Source organism: Schistocerca nitens, chromosome 5, assembly GCF_023898315.1.
Source record: "Schistocerca nitens isolate TAMUIC-IGC-003100 chromosome 5, iqSchNite1.1, whole genome shotgun sequence".
NCBI lineage: Eukaryota > Metazoa > Arthropoda > Insecta > Orthoptera > Acrididae > Schistocerca > Schistocerca nitens.
In genome coordinates this window covers 791432007-791448495 of record NC_064618.1, presented here as the reverse complement: position 1 = coordinate 791448495, position 16489 = coordinate 791432007, and the positions used below count along the sequence as shown (strand labels likewise).

The window sequence follows — 16489 nt, the reverse complement described above, 5'->3', positions numbered from 1 at the left end:
ATGTTTTCGCAATCGAAGGAGAAAACTGGTGATTGAAATTTCATGAGAAGATCCCGTCACAACGAAAAACGCATTTGTTTTAATGATTGCCACTCCAATTCACGTAATATGTCTGTGACACTATCTCCCCTATTTCGCGATAGTACAAAACGAGCTGCCCTTCTTTGTACTTTTTCGATGTCATCCGTCAGTCCCACCTGATGCGGATCCCACACCGCACAGCAGTACTCCAGAATAGGGCGGACAAGCGCAGTGTAAGCAGTCTCTTTGGTAGACCTGTTGCACCTTCTAAGTGTTCTGCCAATGAACCGCAGTCTTTGGTTTGCTCTACCCACAATATTATCTATGTGATCGTTCCAATTTAGGTTATTTGTAATTGTAATCCCTAAATATTTAGTTGAATTTACAGCCCTCAGATTTGTGTGACTTATCTCGTAATCGAAATTTAGCTGATTTCTTTTAGTGCTCATGTGAATAACTTCGCACTTTTCTTTATTCAGGTTCAATTGCCACTTTTCGCACCATACAGGTATGTTATCTACATCGTTTTGCAAGTCGTTTTGATCATATGATGACTTTACAAGACAGTAAATGACAGCATCATCTGCAAACAATCTAAGACGGCTACTCAGATTGTCTCCTAAGTCGTTAATAGAGATCAGGAACAATAGAGGGCCTATAACACTTCCTTGGGGAACGCCGGATATTACTTCTGTTTTACGCGATGACTTACCGTCTATTACTACGAACTGTGACCTTTCTAACGGGAAATCACGAATCCAGTCGCTCAACTGAGGCGATACTCCGTAGGCACACAGTTTGATTAGAAGATGCTTGTGAGGAACGGTGTCGAAAGCCTTCTGGAAATCTAAAAATTATGGAATCAATTTGACATCCCCTGTCCATAGCACTTGTTACTTCAGAGTATAAAGAGCTAGTTGTGTTTCACAAGAACGATATTTTCTGAAACCGTGCTGACTATGTGTCAATAAATGGTTTTCTTCGAGGTACTTCACAATGTTCGAATACAGTATATGTTCTAAAACCGTACTGCAAATCGACGTTAGTGATACAGGCCTTTAATTCAGCGGATTACTCCTACTTCTCTTTTTGGGTATTAGTGTGACTTGAGCAATTTTCCAGTCTTTAGGTACGTACCTTTCTGTGAGCGAGAGGTTGTATATAATTGCTAAATATGGAGCTATTTTATCAGCATACTCTGAGAGGAACCTGACTGGTATACAATCTGGACCGGAGGCCTTGCCTTTATTAAGTGATTTAAGCTGAAACTTCCTGGCAGATTAATACTGTGTGCCCGACCGAGACTCGAACTCGAGACCTTTGCCTATCGCGGGCAATTGCTCTACCATCTGAGCTACCGAAGCACGACTCACGCCCGGTACTCACAGCTTTATTTCTGCCAGTATCTCGTCTCCTACCCTCCAAACTTTACAGAAGCTCTCCTGCGAACCTTGCAGAACTAGCACTCCTGAAAGAAAGGATACTGCGGAGACATGGCTTAGCCACAGCCTGGGGGATGTTTCCAGAATGAGATTTTCACTCTGCAGCGGATTGTGCGCTGATATTAAACTTCCTGGCAGATTAAAACTGTGTGCCCGACCGAGACTCGAACTCGGGACCTTTGCCTATCGCGGGCAAGTGCTCTACCATCTGAGCTACCGAAGCACGACTCACGCCCGGTACTCACAGCTTTACTTCTGCCAGTATCTCGTCTCCTACCTTCCAAACTTTACAGAAGCTCTCCTGCGAACCTTGCAGAACTAGCACTCCTGAAAGAAAGGATACTGCGGAGACAAGGTAGCTCAGATGGTAGAGCACTTGTCCGCGAAAGGCAAAGGTCCCGAGTTCGAGTCTCGGTCGGGCACACAGTTTTAATCTGCCAGGAAGTTTCATATCAGCGCACACTCCGCTGCAGAGTGAAAATCTCATGATGATTTAAGCTGCTTTGTTACACCGAGGATATCTACTTCTATGTTCCTCATCTTGGCAGTTGTTCTTAGTTGGAATTCAGGAATACTTACGTCGTCTTCTTTGGTGAAGGAATTCATATAGTAAGTGCTTTCTCGTGAAATCGGATGAATGTTTTTGAGAGACCCTGTATTACGCGGTGTTTCCTTCGTACTGCTAGTTGCCTATCGCTGCACTTGTGAATCACCGCCTGAAAGTGACCAGACAAGTGGGTAACCCGGTGCTCCGCTAGAAGCATCGCATTGCACAGCGACCGGCAGCCCGCGGACATCCGAGCCGGCGATGGCCACTCTCGCCGCGCGCCGCGCTCCGAAAAACACGCGCTCTCGGCCGTGCTCTCCTCTGCTCTCCTCCCGTATTGTTGTCGGGCGGTGAGCGGCCCGCAAAAAGGCGGACGGCGAGAGGCGCCGGCTGACGCCCCGTGGGGGTGGTGGCGGCGGCGGCGGCGGCGGCGGGGGCGGAGCGGCTATAAAGATGGGCCACGCGCCGGCCTCCGCACACGCCTCGCAGCAGCTACGCAGTACGCACGCCTCACCACAAGACATGCGGTTCGCGACGTTTGTGAGTACCAAGTCTCCACGCTCCCGGTAGTTTCTCTTGCCGCAAGTAGAGTTGCGTTCTACCAAAACTACGGTTCACCAGTTTTGCTACACTACACAAATGATCTAATAATGTAGTAAATGTTGTTGTTGTTGTTCTTGTTGTCTTCAGTCCTGAGACAGGTTTGATACAGCTCTCCATGCTACTCTATCCTGTGCAAGCTTCTTCATCTCCCAGTACTTACTGCAACCTACATCCTTCTGAATCTGCTTAATGTATTCATCTCTTGGTCTCCCTCTACGATTTTTACCCTCCACACTGACCTCCAGCGCTAAATTTGTGATCCCTTGATGCCTCAGAACATGTCCTACCAACCGGTCCCTTCTTCTTGTCAAGTTGTGCCACAAACTCCTCTTCTCTCCAATTCTATTCAATACCTCCTCATTAGTTATGTGGTCTACCCACCTAATCTTCAGCATTCTTCTGTAGCACCATATTTCGAAAGCTTCTATTCTCTTCTTGTCCAAACTATTTATCGTCCATGTTTCACTTCCATACATGGCTACACTCCATACAAATACTTTCAGAAACGACTTCCTGACACTTAAATCTGTACTCGATGTTAACAAATTTCTCTTCTTCAGAAACGCTTTCCTTGCCATTGCCTGTATTCACCTGACCAAAAGTCTTGTTCCTCCTGCCACCGAACTTCACTAATTCCCACTATATCTAACTTCAACCTATCCATTTCCCTTTTTAAATTTTCTAACCTACCTGCCCGATTAAGGGATCTGACATTCCACGCTCCGATCCGTAGAACGCCAGTTTTCTTTCTCCTGGTAACGACGTCCCCCTGAGTAGTCCCCGCCCGGAGATCCGAATGGGGGACTATTTTACCTCCGGAATATTTTACCCAACAGGACGCCATCATCATTTAACCATACAGTAAAGCTGCATGTCCTGGGGAAAAATTACGGCTGTAGTTTCCCCTTGCTTTCAGCCGTTCGCAGTACCAGCACAGCACGGCCGTTTTGGTTAGTGTTGCAAGGCCAGATCAGTCAATCATCCAGACTGTTGCCCCTGCAACTACTGCAAAGGCTGCTACCCCTCTTCAGGAACCACACGTTTGTCTGGCCTCTCAACAGATGCACCTCCGTTGTGGTTGCACCTACGGTACGGCCATCTGTATCGCTGAGGCACGCAAGCCTCCTCACCAACGGCAAGATCCATGGTTCATGGGGGTAGGGTAGTAAATGTAAGGATTACCATTATCACTGCTAGAAATGGAAGGAAAGAAACATAAATGAATGTGTAAGACAGGGACTGGGAGCCGACAACTTCTCTTTGTCTTTTTAGTTTGTTTTGCACATAGTTAGAGGTGCACATTATTCATTGTTCGTTCATTGTTCATTTTATACTCTTACAGAATATAAATTGCATCTCGTAAGTAATAAAAATTAGTCAATCGTGTAACTTCTGCACTTTTAAGTAGCCAAAACAGGTACTTTTTCTGCAAGTACAGTTTACGTGCACAAACATAAAAAATATGTGATTATTGTTGTTATTTTGTGCTCAATAGAATGTTCTTTATCATGATCAAAGACAAGATTTTCCTGATATCCATAGACGTGAAAGCTTTTATAGAAGTTCGACGAAGTTTTGTAGCGACGTTTGATATATTTTCGTTTTGCATTGTTTTATATTGTATTTATGTTGAAGTAATTGCGTTTTCTACCGCCGTATGAGAAATCTGTATTGTATTCAAGTATTTTTACTACAACTTCCCTCTGTTTCTGGTTAACAATCAAGAGTTTTTCAAATAAAACCTGAATTAAACATCGACAATTTCAGTTTTGCTATAAATACTGTTTACATCTACATCTACATCTACATCTACATGGTTACTCTGCAATTCACACTTAAGTGCCTGGCACAGGGTTCATCGAACCATTTTCATACTACTTCTCTACCATTCCACTCTCGAATGACGCGAGGCAAAAAGGAACACCTAAATATTTCCGTTCGAGCTCTGATTTCTCTTATTTTATTATGATGATCATTTCTCCCTACGTTGGTGGGTGTCAACAAAATATTTACGCATTCGGAAGATAAAGTTGGTGATTGAAATTTCGTAAGTAGATCTCGCCGCAAAGAAAACCGCCTTTGTTTCGGTGACTCCCACATCAACTCGCGTATCATATCAGTGACACTCTCTCCCCTATTGCGCGATAACGCGAAGCGAGCTGCCCTTCTTTGCACTTTTTCGATGTCCTCCGTCAATCCTACCTGGTAAGGATCCCATACCGCGCAGAAATATTCCAGCAGAGGACGCACAAGTGTAATGTAGGCTGTCTCTTTAGTGGGTTTGTCGCATCTTCTAAGTGTTCTGCCAACAAAGCGCAGTCTTTGTTTCGCCTTCCCCACAATATTTTTTATATGGCCTTTCCGATTTAAGTTGCTCGTAATTGTAGTTCCTAGGTATTTAGTAGAAAGGGCCTATGACACTACCTTGCGGAACGCCTGATATCACTTCTGATCTACTCGATTATTTACCGTCTATCACTACGAACTGTTACTTCTCTGAGAGAAAACCACGAATCCAGTCACACAACTGAGACGATACTCCATATGCAAGCAATTTGATTAATAGTCGCATGTGAGGAACGGTATCAAAAGGCTTCTGGAAATCTAGGAATATAGAATCGATCTGAGATCCCTTGTCGACAGCACTCATTACTTCATTGGAATAAAGAGCTAGTTGTGTTGCACAAGAATGATATTTTATGACTCCGTGTTGGTTATGTATCAATAAGTCATTTTATTCAAGGTGATTCATAATGTCCGAGTACAGTACATGCTCCAAAATCCTACTGCAAATTGAGGTCAGTGATATTCTTAAGTAAAAGGCAGGAGGATAACTACGCAAAAGAAAAAAAAGATTCGTTTATATATCCTTATTCAGCTTGTAGCCTGTTCACCGCTTTCGGTTCCTAGGGGAATCTAGTAGTACACTGATGGCGTACGTAAAGAAAGCCATCGATATGAGGTAACACCCTAGGTATGTAACACATCCAACGTAGAGGTAAAGTGTTTGCGACCTTAAGTGACCAAACCTACTAGGAAAACTACCGCAGTCTACACTTACTTATGGTAGTTTACGGTAGTTTTACAACTACAGCTGCAGCTGATTCATTATCATCTTACTTTCCAGACGCTACTAGTACAGTTTCGTTATTTTTTAAACTGCCTCTTGGATAAATTTGCTCACGTATGTCTGAAAGAACAGACACTGTTGACGATTCACAACTGTACGAAATACTTCGAAATTAATTCGCTGAATGTGATATCTTTGGCATTAGCTGTTTTAGGTAGATATCTACTACCAAATGATAACATAACGAACTTTTTTTGCCGGACAGGGAGTCGAACCCGAATTTCCTTTATCTTCAACAGTGCCTGTTCATTCAGACTACAAGGGCACGCGATGATAACAGCATTGGTCTCGAGTCCTCGTTGGCTCATTCTCCCTGTTGCGGGAATCCAAGTAATGTGGCGAGAATTAAATGATGAATTTAATTGACTATGATAACAGGATGTAGACGGTGTGAGATACGGAAGTTTGCGTCGGTCCGGGGAGGCGAAGTGGTTAAGGGGACCAACCGCGATGAGCTGGAAATTCGGTTTCGATTCTCGATCCGGCAAAATTTTCGTATGTCACTATTGGGTATTAGAGCTATACCCAGTACAGCTGATGCCAAGGAATTAACGATAAGCGAATTAACTCCGAAGTCTAGGATAAATGTTATGCGGATTTATTCGATGACTTCCTCTACTTCCCTTCCTGTTTCACTCGCAGGTGGAGCGAGGGAAAAGCGACTATCAATATACCTGCGAACGAGCCCAAGTTTCCCTTATCTTCTCTCCGAGGATTTTGAAGTGAAATGTATGTTGGCGGCAGTAGAATCGTTCTGCAGTCAGCCGCAAAGATAGATTCTCTATATTTTCTCAATAGTTTCGGCACCGTAGAGCCTGCAGTGCAATATGGGTCACAGTATGATATTTTAATGAATAGTTAATTCCTGTTACTTGGTTAGATTTTATTATTCGTTCGTACTCTATGCTTATTTCGGCGTTATGCCATTTTATAGTACAACGTACAGTCATTATACATAGTATACATGTCGTCAAGTAGATGGTAGTTTACATAGAATATGTGCAAAGGTGTGCTTACGTTAAGTTGTTCATCACGTGTGTACATACTGCAGCTCTGTCTCGTCGCTATTTTCTGGCTGTCTTATGTTGTGCCGGCCGGTGTGGCCAAGCGGTTAAAGGCGCTTCAGTCTGGAACCGCGCGACCGCTACGGTCGCAGGTTCGAATCCTGCCTCGGGCATGGATGTGTGTGATGTCCTTAGGTTAGTTAGGTTTAAGTAGTTCTAAGTTCTAGGGGACTGATGACCTCAGATGTTAAGTCCCATAGTGCTCAGAGCCATTTTCTTATATTGTGAAAAATTATGTATTTTTCGCAATATTTGACAGCTGTTTCTATATTGACAACCTTACACCTTGATCCAGAGATGTTGTATGTTTAAAAAGTGTGCACATGCAGCTTCTCTGGATTAAGCTGTAAGGCTGTCAATGTAGAAGCAGCTGTCAAATGTTACAAAAAATACGTATCATTCAAGAAAATTACGAGAGTATACAAATCCAGTATATAGCTAAATTCGTTGTAACAACTTAATGTAAGTAAAACTGTATCAAATTAATAACCTGTCAAAATAGAACCAACTGTCAAATCTTATGAAAAACGCATAATTGTTTGTAATACCAGGCACTAGGTAAACAGCGACCAGTCACAGATGCAGTATATAAATGAACAACTTAAGTATACCTTTGTACATATTCTATGTAAACTACCATGTAATTGATGACGTCTATACTCTGTGTATTGATTGCAGGTTGTACTACAATCTGGCAATAACGCCAAATAAGTCTATAATACGATAGAATAATACACTATAAGCAGCTAACAGGAATGAACTACTCATTTCTCAATAGCGTTTCGCGAAGAGAACATCCATCGGCTTCCCTCCAGCGATTCCAGTTTGAAACAACGAAGCATCTCCGCAACACTCGCTTGTTGATCGAACCTAACAGTAACAAAACTAGCAGTACACCTTTGAATTGCTTCGCTGTCTTCCTTTAATCCGATCTGATACGAATTACTCACTCGAACAGTACTCAAGAATGACTCTATTCGTCATCTCCTCCATAGATGCGCTACATTTTCCTGAAGTTCTCGAAATAAACCGAAGTGTACTATTTGCCTTCCCTATTACCGATCTTAACGTGATCACACCATTTCGTAGCTTTGCAACGTTATTTAATCTTCGTGACTGTGACAAGCAGTGCACCACCAATTATTCGAAATTTACACAGTTGTTTTTCCTATTCATCTGTATTAAGCTACATTTTTTAACATTTAGGGCAAGCTGGCATTCATCACAGCGAATAGGTCGTATAGTACTTTATTTTGTTGGCAGAATTTTTGTATGGAAACGTTACGAAGTCACGGATCCTCCATATACTGTCAGAAATTATTTCGATATCTGTAACGGAGGAATATTACCAGCAATGTTGATTCAATTATTTCTTCATTATTATATTATTTTATTTCTGTATTCTTCCAGCATGAAATGCTGGCTGCTATCACGTCTAAAGATATTGCTGAACATTCTGATCTCAACGGTTTCTCTGAAGACAGAATTCCAGTAGGTAGATGCATGGGATAAGATTTCTGTTTATCAAAATAATTGTCTGTTTATCAGTCTGTGTTCAGCAACATCAAATTTGTCAACGTCGTTATATTTGATGTGACATCAACGCTCTGTGCAGATTTCTGATATGATACGTATGAACTGACTGTGTGAGTGCAGTATCATTAGCGTTGGTCAGTCATAGTCCCTCAGAAAACATATCTCGATAAACTGCATTTGCCAGATGCGTGGATGCAGGGTGATAAGTGTAAAGAATGTTAGCTTGAATATTTTGCCGTTTATGAAAGTGTTAGACCTTTCTCTGTCATCAATCTTGAGGAATTTCAAAAGCAAATTTTTGCCCAGCTGAATGTATACTATTATCCTCCTATCGAGATAAGAGTACCCAAACAACGCGTTTGTACTCCCGCTCTTAATGCGTCTGTCTTTAGAATAAAATGCTTTTTTGTATTAACAACGATAAGTATGTAGGTAATTAACTCACGGATTGGTGTATAAATACTTAGCATACACAAATACTCTTACATTTTCCCCTGAACTTCATACCTTTACCCGAAATTTCCTCACACATTTAACTTAGTTAGTTAACTTAATTAGTGACTTAGCTGTAATCAGCGAGTGCGCTATTTTATTAGCAGAGAAGATGGCTTAGCTTTCCATATGTGGAGAAACCGCTCCTAATGTGAAGAGAAGGTGTTTGCGCAGTGAAGCGCGTGTGGTCGTTTTTAACATGACTAGAAGCTGTTTTAAGGAGACAGCAGAAAATGAAATGTTATGTAATATGAGGATTCATTATGAGAAAGCTGCAACGATGGGTTATTTCAAAAGGGAACGCCAAAACAAACGATATGGTTACTGGAATCACCGAGGAAGAACGAAAAGAATGTCGCCAGGAATTGTAATGTTCCCCCAAGTGTTAACGGATTTCGTGACTGTGTTTTCGCTCAGTACCGCTGAGAAGATTTTATCACTGCTTAAAAGACACTGTGATTACAATGAAGTTAATATCTCTGTAATTTTAAGTGAACGAGGACCGGCAACCTTTTGTTCTCTCTCTTCCTAATCAGCCATTGTCTGATACGGTCAAAAAAGTTATTGCTTGCTCAATGTTATGTAGAGGTTTTGTTATTTGTGCTTATTTTGCGTAATAATAACTATTTAATTTCAATGTGTTTGTTATTACGACTAATCATACCTTTTTTCCTCAACTGTTTTCATGAATTTTATAGTCAAATTATGGCTTACTTTGTCTGGGGATGTCTGTTAGTGATTGATCGCGTATTAACGGCACCGGTGTGTGCAATACGTTTGGTTTGCTTTCAGAACAGAACCTACATTTAAAGTTCCACTTTTCACAAAACAAAATCCGATAGATTTTAGGCGTAAATCACGTCCCAAAATTATATTTGCCAACAGACAATCCCGGTAGAGGAGCCTGGCTAAAAAAATTTCACTTTCAATATTAAAAAAGTATTTTTACATGATTTTTCAAGTACGTAATTTTTCTTCATTTAATTGAAGATTCAATAACCCAAAGCCAGAATAATATAAAATTTAATCATAATTTAAAAACCAAATAATAAAAAAGAAAAAATAATAATAAATTAAAAACCACTATTAAAATAGCGACCGTGCATTATAGAAAGTTTCGAAAAGTCGATCTTTTGACAAACGTGCAAATATTAAAAGAAATTCCTTTTGCTGCAAATATCAAATATTCATTTTCCACGTTAGAAAGATGTTTTGCACAAGACCCTGCGCGAAGTGAGTTTTACTGGATTGTATCTGACAATAAACGGGAAATGGTCTTTTTAAGGTCCCGTACCTCAATAGGTAATAACGTAACACATGTAAGATCTGTTTGTTGTCCGTTGGTGCGTCCACCTGCCTGTTAAGACCCCGTTTTCTAGCGAGTGGGTAGAAGTATTAAGCTGAAATTTATTCCGTATACCAAGATGTAAAAAATTAAGCTTCTACGCCATTGCAGTCAAAGGATACGGCCATTTAGGTCATATATTTTGATATTCACCAACTCATTCATCAAAACCTTTATGGTACTTCCCGATGATCTAGAATCATGAAATTTAGCCAGTAGTAGTGTAAATACAAGATAAAAATCCGAAAATTGTTAGTTTTTTTATGTTTGTCTGTCTATCCACGTATTAAGACCTTTTTTTGTCAAGAATGGGTAGAGACATAAGGTTGAAATGCATGTCACTTACTTTTAGGGTCCCTTGGCGATGTACAAAGCTTAAATTTCTAAGTCATTGCAATCAGTAGATATGAAAGTTTTATGATACTCGCAAACTCACTCATAAAAAACTATGGGACATTTCCAATTGATGTAGAATCATAAAATTTGCCAATGAATAAGGTTTCACAATACGAGTAAAGGGAGAAAATCAGAAAACTGTTTATTTTGTAATTATATCACACAAAAATATTTTTTACCGTTACAAAGGTACACTGCATTCGTAATCCATCAGAAATCTCAGTAACTACTGTAGGGAATTTGATCTGATTTTCAGTAGTAGGCAGAGTGATTCGGTTCAAATGGCTCTGAGCACTTTGGGACTTAACATCTGAGGTCATCAGTCCCCTAGAACTTAGAACGACTTAACTAACCTAAGGACATCACACACATCCATGCCCGAGGCAGGATTCGAACCTGCGACCGTAGCGGTCGCGCGGTGCCAGACTGAAGCGCCTAGAACCGCTCGGCCACACCGGCCGGCATATATATATATATATATATATATATATATATATATATATATATATATATATATATATATATATATACTCCTGGAAATTGAAATAAGAACACCGTGAATTCATTGTCCCAGGAAGGGGAAACTTTATTGACACATTCCTGGGGTCAGATACGTCACATGATCACACTGACAGAACCACAGGCAACAGAGCATGCACAATGTCGGCACTAGTACAGTGTATATCCACCTTTCGCAGCAATGCAGGCTGCTATTCTCCCATGGAGACGATCGTAGAGATGCTGGATGTAGTCCTGTGGAACGGCTTGCCATGCCATTTCCATCTGGCGCCTCAGTTGGACCAGCGTTCGTGCTGGACGTGCAGACCGCGTGAGACGACGCTTCATCCAGTCCCAAACATGCTCAATGGGGGACAGATCCGGAGATCTTGCTGGCCAGGGTAGTTGACTTACACCTTCTAGAGCACGTTGGGTGGCACGGGATACATGCGGACGTGCATTGTCCTGTTGGAACAGCAAGTTCCCTTGCCGGTCTAGGAATGGTAGAACGATGGGTTCGATGACGGTTTGGATGTACCGTGCAATATTCAGTGTCCCCTCGACGATCACCAGTGGTGTACGGCCAGTGAAGGAGATCGCTCCCCACACCATGATGCCGGGTGTTGGCCCTGTGTGCCTCGGTCGTATGCAGTCCTGATTGTGGCGCTCACCTGCACGGCGCCAAACACGCATACGACCATCATTGGCACCAAGGCAGAAGCGACTCTCATCGCTGAAGACGACACGTCTCCATTCGTCCCTCCATTCACGCCTGTCGCGACACCACTGGAGGCGGGCTGCACGATGTTGGGGCGTGAGCGGAAGACGGCCTAACGGTGTGCGGGACCGTAGCCCAGCTTCATGGAGACGGTTGCGAATGGTCCTCGCCGATACCCCAGGAGCAACAGTGTCCCTAATTTGCTGGGAAGTGGCGGTGCGGTCCCCTACGGCACTGCGTAGGATCCTACGGTCTTGGCGTGCATCCGTGCGTCGCTGCGGTCCGGTCCCAGGTCGACGGGCACGTGCACCTTCCGCCGACCACTGGCTACAACATCGATGTACTGTGGAGACCTCACGCCCCACGTGTTGAGCAATTCGGCGGTACGTCCACCCGGCCTCCCGCATGCCCACTATACGCCCTCGCTCAAAGTCCGTCAACTGCACATACGGTTCACGTCCACGCTGTCGCGGCATGCTACCAGTGTTAAAGACTGCGATGGAGCTCCGTATGCCACGGCAAACTGGCTGACACTGACGGCGGCGGTGCACAAATGCTGCGCAGCTAGCGCCATTCGACGGCCAACACCGCGGTTCCTGGTGTGTCCGCTGTGCCGTGCGTGTGATCATTGCTTGTACAGCCCTCTCGCAGTGTCCGGAGCAAGTATGGTGGGTCTGACACACCGGTGTCAATGTGTTCTTTTTTCCATTTCCAGGAGTATATATATATATATATATATATATATATATATATATATATATATATATATATATATATCGTTCTAATTCGCTGAGCAGCGATGAACTGAAATCCCCTGCCACTTTGGGAACGATACTTGACTTGTACAGCATCAACAATATTTCAAAACAAAGTATAGTGGTTGTTGTTGTCGTGTGACTAGAGCCTCCCGTCGGGTAGACCGTTCGCCAGGTGCAAGTCTTTCGATTTGACGCCACTTCGGCGACTTGCGCGTCGATGGGAATGAAATGATGATGGTTAGGACAACACAACACCCAGTCCCGGAGCGGAAAAGATCTCCGAGCCCGCCGGGAAACTAACCCAGGCCCTTGGAATTGACATTCAGTCTCGCTGACCACTCTGCTACCAGGGGCGGACAGTATCGTGGTGACTGATGCAGGACTGCATTTCCATTGTTTGGGATGAGGTTCTGGTATCCCATAAAATATCCGCTGAAGCGTTTCACAGAGCAGAATAGGTCTATGGCCGGTTGTACCATTTCCTTCTGTGCAGATTGCCGTCAAATCTTACCAGTAATCGCAACAGGAACGAGAGCAGCAAAGGCAACACATTTGTAATTTCCAGTTAGCATAGCACGTTAATCTTTCTGTCTTTCTTTTGCTTATGCCATAATACCGCAGCGATCGCAGGGTCGGCGTGGTTACAACGGATTTGGCAATGTTAGCCCAGAGACAGAACGAATATACCTCTAACCAGCTTGTGAACCGGAGTATGGCAACAGGCGACAGATCGCGTCCAAGACTCACTACACAAAGTCAGGCAAGAACGGGAATCAAGAAACTACAGGCGAGTAAGACGCCAGGCATTGACAAAATAAGCGAACTCCACTTGGAGAATTTGCCAAGAAAACCGCTCGTGCTGTTAACCAGAACTTACAACAGTTGCCACCTGAACAACTTTTTTTTTTCATTTTTTTTTCATCAGTCCTCTGACTGGTTTGATGCGGCCCGCCACGAATTCCTGTCCTATGCTAACCCCCTCATCTCAGAGTAGCACTTGCAACCTACGTTCTCAATTAGTTTCTGGATTTATTCCAACCTCTGTCTTCCTCTACAGTTTTTGCCTTTACAGCTCCCTCTGGAACTCATTCCCTCATGACTTAAAAGATGTCCTATCATCCTGTCCCTTCTCCTTATCAGTGTTTTCCACATGTTTCTTTCCTCTGCGATTTTGCGCATAACCTCCTCAATCCTTACCTTATTAGTCCATCTAATTTTCAACATTCGTCTGCAGCACCACATCTCAAATGCTTCGATTCTCTTCGGTTCTGGTTTTCCCACAGTCCATGTTTCACTACCATACAATGCTGTACTCCAGACGTACATTCTCAGAAATTTCTTCCTCATATTAAGGCCGATATTTGGTATTAGTAGACTTCTCTTGGCCAGGATTGTCCTGTTTGCCATTGCTAGTCTGCTTTTGATGTCCACCTTGGTCCGCCCGTCATTGCTTATTTTACTGCCTAGGTTACATAATTCCTTAGCTTCATCTACTTTGTGACCATCAATCCTGATGTTAAGTTTCTCACTGTTCCCATTTCTACTACTTCTCATTACCTTCGTCTTTCTTCGATTTACTCTCAATCCATACTCTGTACACATTAGACTCTTGATTCCGTTCAGTAGATCATGTAATTCTTCTTCACTTTCACTCAAGATAGCAATATCATCATTGATATCCTTTCACCTTGGATTTTAATTCCACTCCTGAACCTTTCTTTTATTTCCACCATTGCTTCCTCGATGTACAGATTGAACAGTAGGGGCGAAAGGCTACATCCTTGTCTTACACCCTTTTTAATACGAGCACTTCGTTCTTGGTCGTTCACTCTTGGCTGTTGTACATGTTGTTTATGACCCGTCTCTCCCTATGGCTTACCCCTACTTTTTTCAGAATTTCGAACATCTTGCACCATTTTACATTGTCGAACGCTTTTTCCAGCTCGACAAATCCTATGAACGTGTCTTGATTTTTCTTTAGTCTTGCTTCCATCATTAACCGCAACGTCAGAATTGCCTCTCTGGTGCCTTTACCTTTCCCCAAAACCAAACTGATCGTCAAGTAGCACATCCTCAATTTTCTTTTCCATTCTTTGATATATTATTCTTGCAAGCAACTTGGATGCATGAGCTGTTAAGCTGATTGTGTGATGATTCTTGCACTTGTCAGCTCTTGACGTCTTCGGAATTGTGTGGATGATGCTTTTCCGAAAGTCGGATGGTATGTCGTCCGACTCATAAATTCTACACACCAACGTGAATAGTCGTTTTGCTGCCACTTCCCCCAATGATTTTAGAAATTCTGATGGAATGTTATCTATCCCTTCTGTCTTATTTGATCTCAAGTCCTCCAAAGCTCTTTTAAATCTGATTCCACTACTGGGTCTCCTATCTCTTTTAAATCCACTCCTGTTGCTTCTTCTATCACATCAGACAAATCTTCCCCCCTCACAGAGGCTTTCAATGTACTCTTCCCACCTATCCCCTCTCTCCTCTGCATTTAACAGTGGAATTCCCGTTGCACTCTGAATGTTATCACCCTTGCTTTTAATATCACCGAAGGCATTGGCAGCCGAAGACTTCCGGCATGAGAAGTCACCATCATTCTGCCAACGGCCTCGTCAAAGAGGGCGAAGGAGAGGACAGAGGTTCAGGGCACTCTCTTGTCTTAGAGGTGGGAAACTGCCCCTAAAGACGGAAGAATCAACGGCATGAGGATGCAAAGGCTATGGAGATCACTGCATTAATGACACGTAACGTGTATCCACAGGACATATGGGCTGTAATTGAAGAAGTGTCATGATGATCTCTCCATTGGCAAAAGATTACGGAATAGTCCCCCATTCGGATCTCCGGGAGGGGACTGCCAAGGGGGAGGTTGTTGTTGTTGTTGTTGTTGTGGTCTTCAGTCCTGAGACTGGTTTGATGCAGCTCTCCATGCTACTCTATCCTGTGCAAGCATCTTCATCTCCCAGTACCTACTGCAACCTACATCCTTCTGAATCTGCTTAGTGTATTCATCTCTTGGTCTCCCCCTACGATTTTTACCCTCCACGCTGCCCTCCAATACTAAATTGGTGATCCCTTCATGCCTCAGAACATGTCCTACCAACCGATCCCTTCTTCTGGTCAAGTTGTGCCACAAACTCCTCTTCTCCCCAATCCTATTCAGTGATCTACCCATCTAATCTTCAGCATTCTTCTGTAGCACCACATTTCGAAAGCTTCTATTCTCTTCTTGTCCAAACTATTTATCGTCCATGTTTCACTTCCATACATGGCTACACTCCATACAAATACTTTCAGAAATGACTCCCTCACACTTAAATCTATACCCGATGTTAACAAATTTCTCTTCTTCAGAAACGCTTTCCTTGCCATTGCCAGTCTACATTTTATATCCTCTCTACTTCGACCATCATCAGTTATTTTGCTCCCCAAATAGCAAAACTCCTTTACTACTTTAAGTGTCTCATTTCCTAATCTAATTCCCTCAGCATCACCCGATTTAATTTGACTACATTCCATTATCCTCGTTTTGCTTTTGTTGATGTTCATCTTATATCCTCCCTTCAAGACACCATCCATTCTTGCAACAGTCTGAATGATTGACTGATCTGGCCTTGTAACAATAACCAAAATGGCCTTGCTGTGCTGGTACTGCGAACGGCTGAAAGCAAGGGGAAACTACAGCCGTAATTTTTCCCGAGGGCATGCAGCTTTACTGTAAGGGGGAGGTGACCATGAGAAAAAGACTGAATAATCAACGAAAGGATAACGTTCTACGAGTCGGGGCGTGCGTGGAATGTCAGAAGCTCCAACGTGGTAGGGAACTAGAAAATCTGAAAAGGGAAATGCAAAGGCTCAATCTAGATGTAGTAGGTGTCAGTGAAGTGAAATGGAAATAAGACAAGGATTTCTAGTCAGATTGTCATATGA

General features: G+C 42.9%; 1 protein-coding gene across 1 annotated transcript in view; it reads left to right on the top strand.

Moving 5' to 3' along the window:
- Positions 1 to 2463: 2463 nt before the first annotated feature.
- Positions 2464 to 16489, top strand: part of LOC126260721 (uncharacterized) — a 63646-nt gene continuing 49620 nt past the window's right edge. Inside the window, exon 1 of the mRNA XM_049958058.1 lies at positions 2464 to 2550. Within this exon, the coding sequence (XP_049814015.1) occupies positions 2464 to 2550 (87 nt within the window). The remainder of the gene's footprint in view (positions 2551 to 16489) is intronic.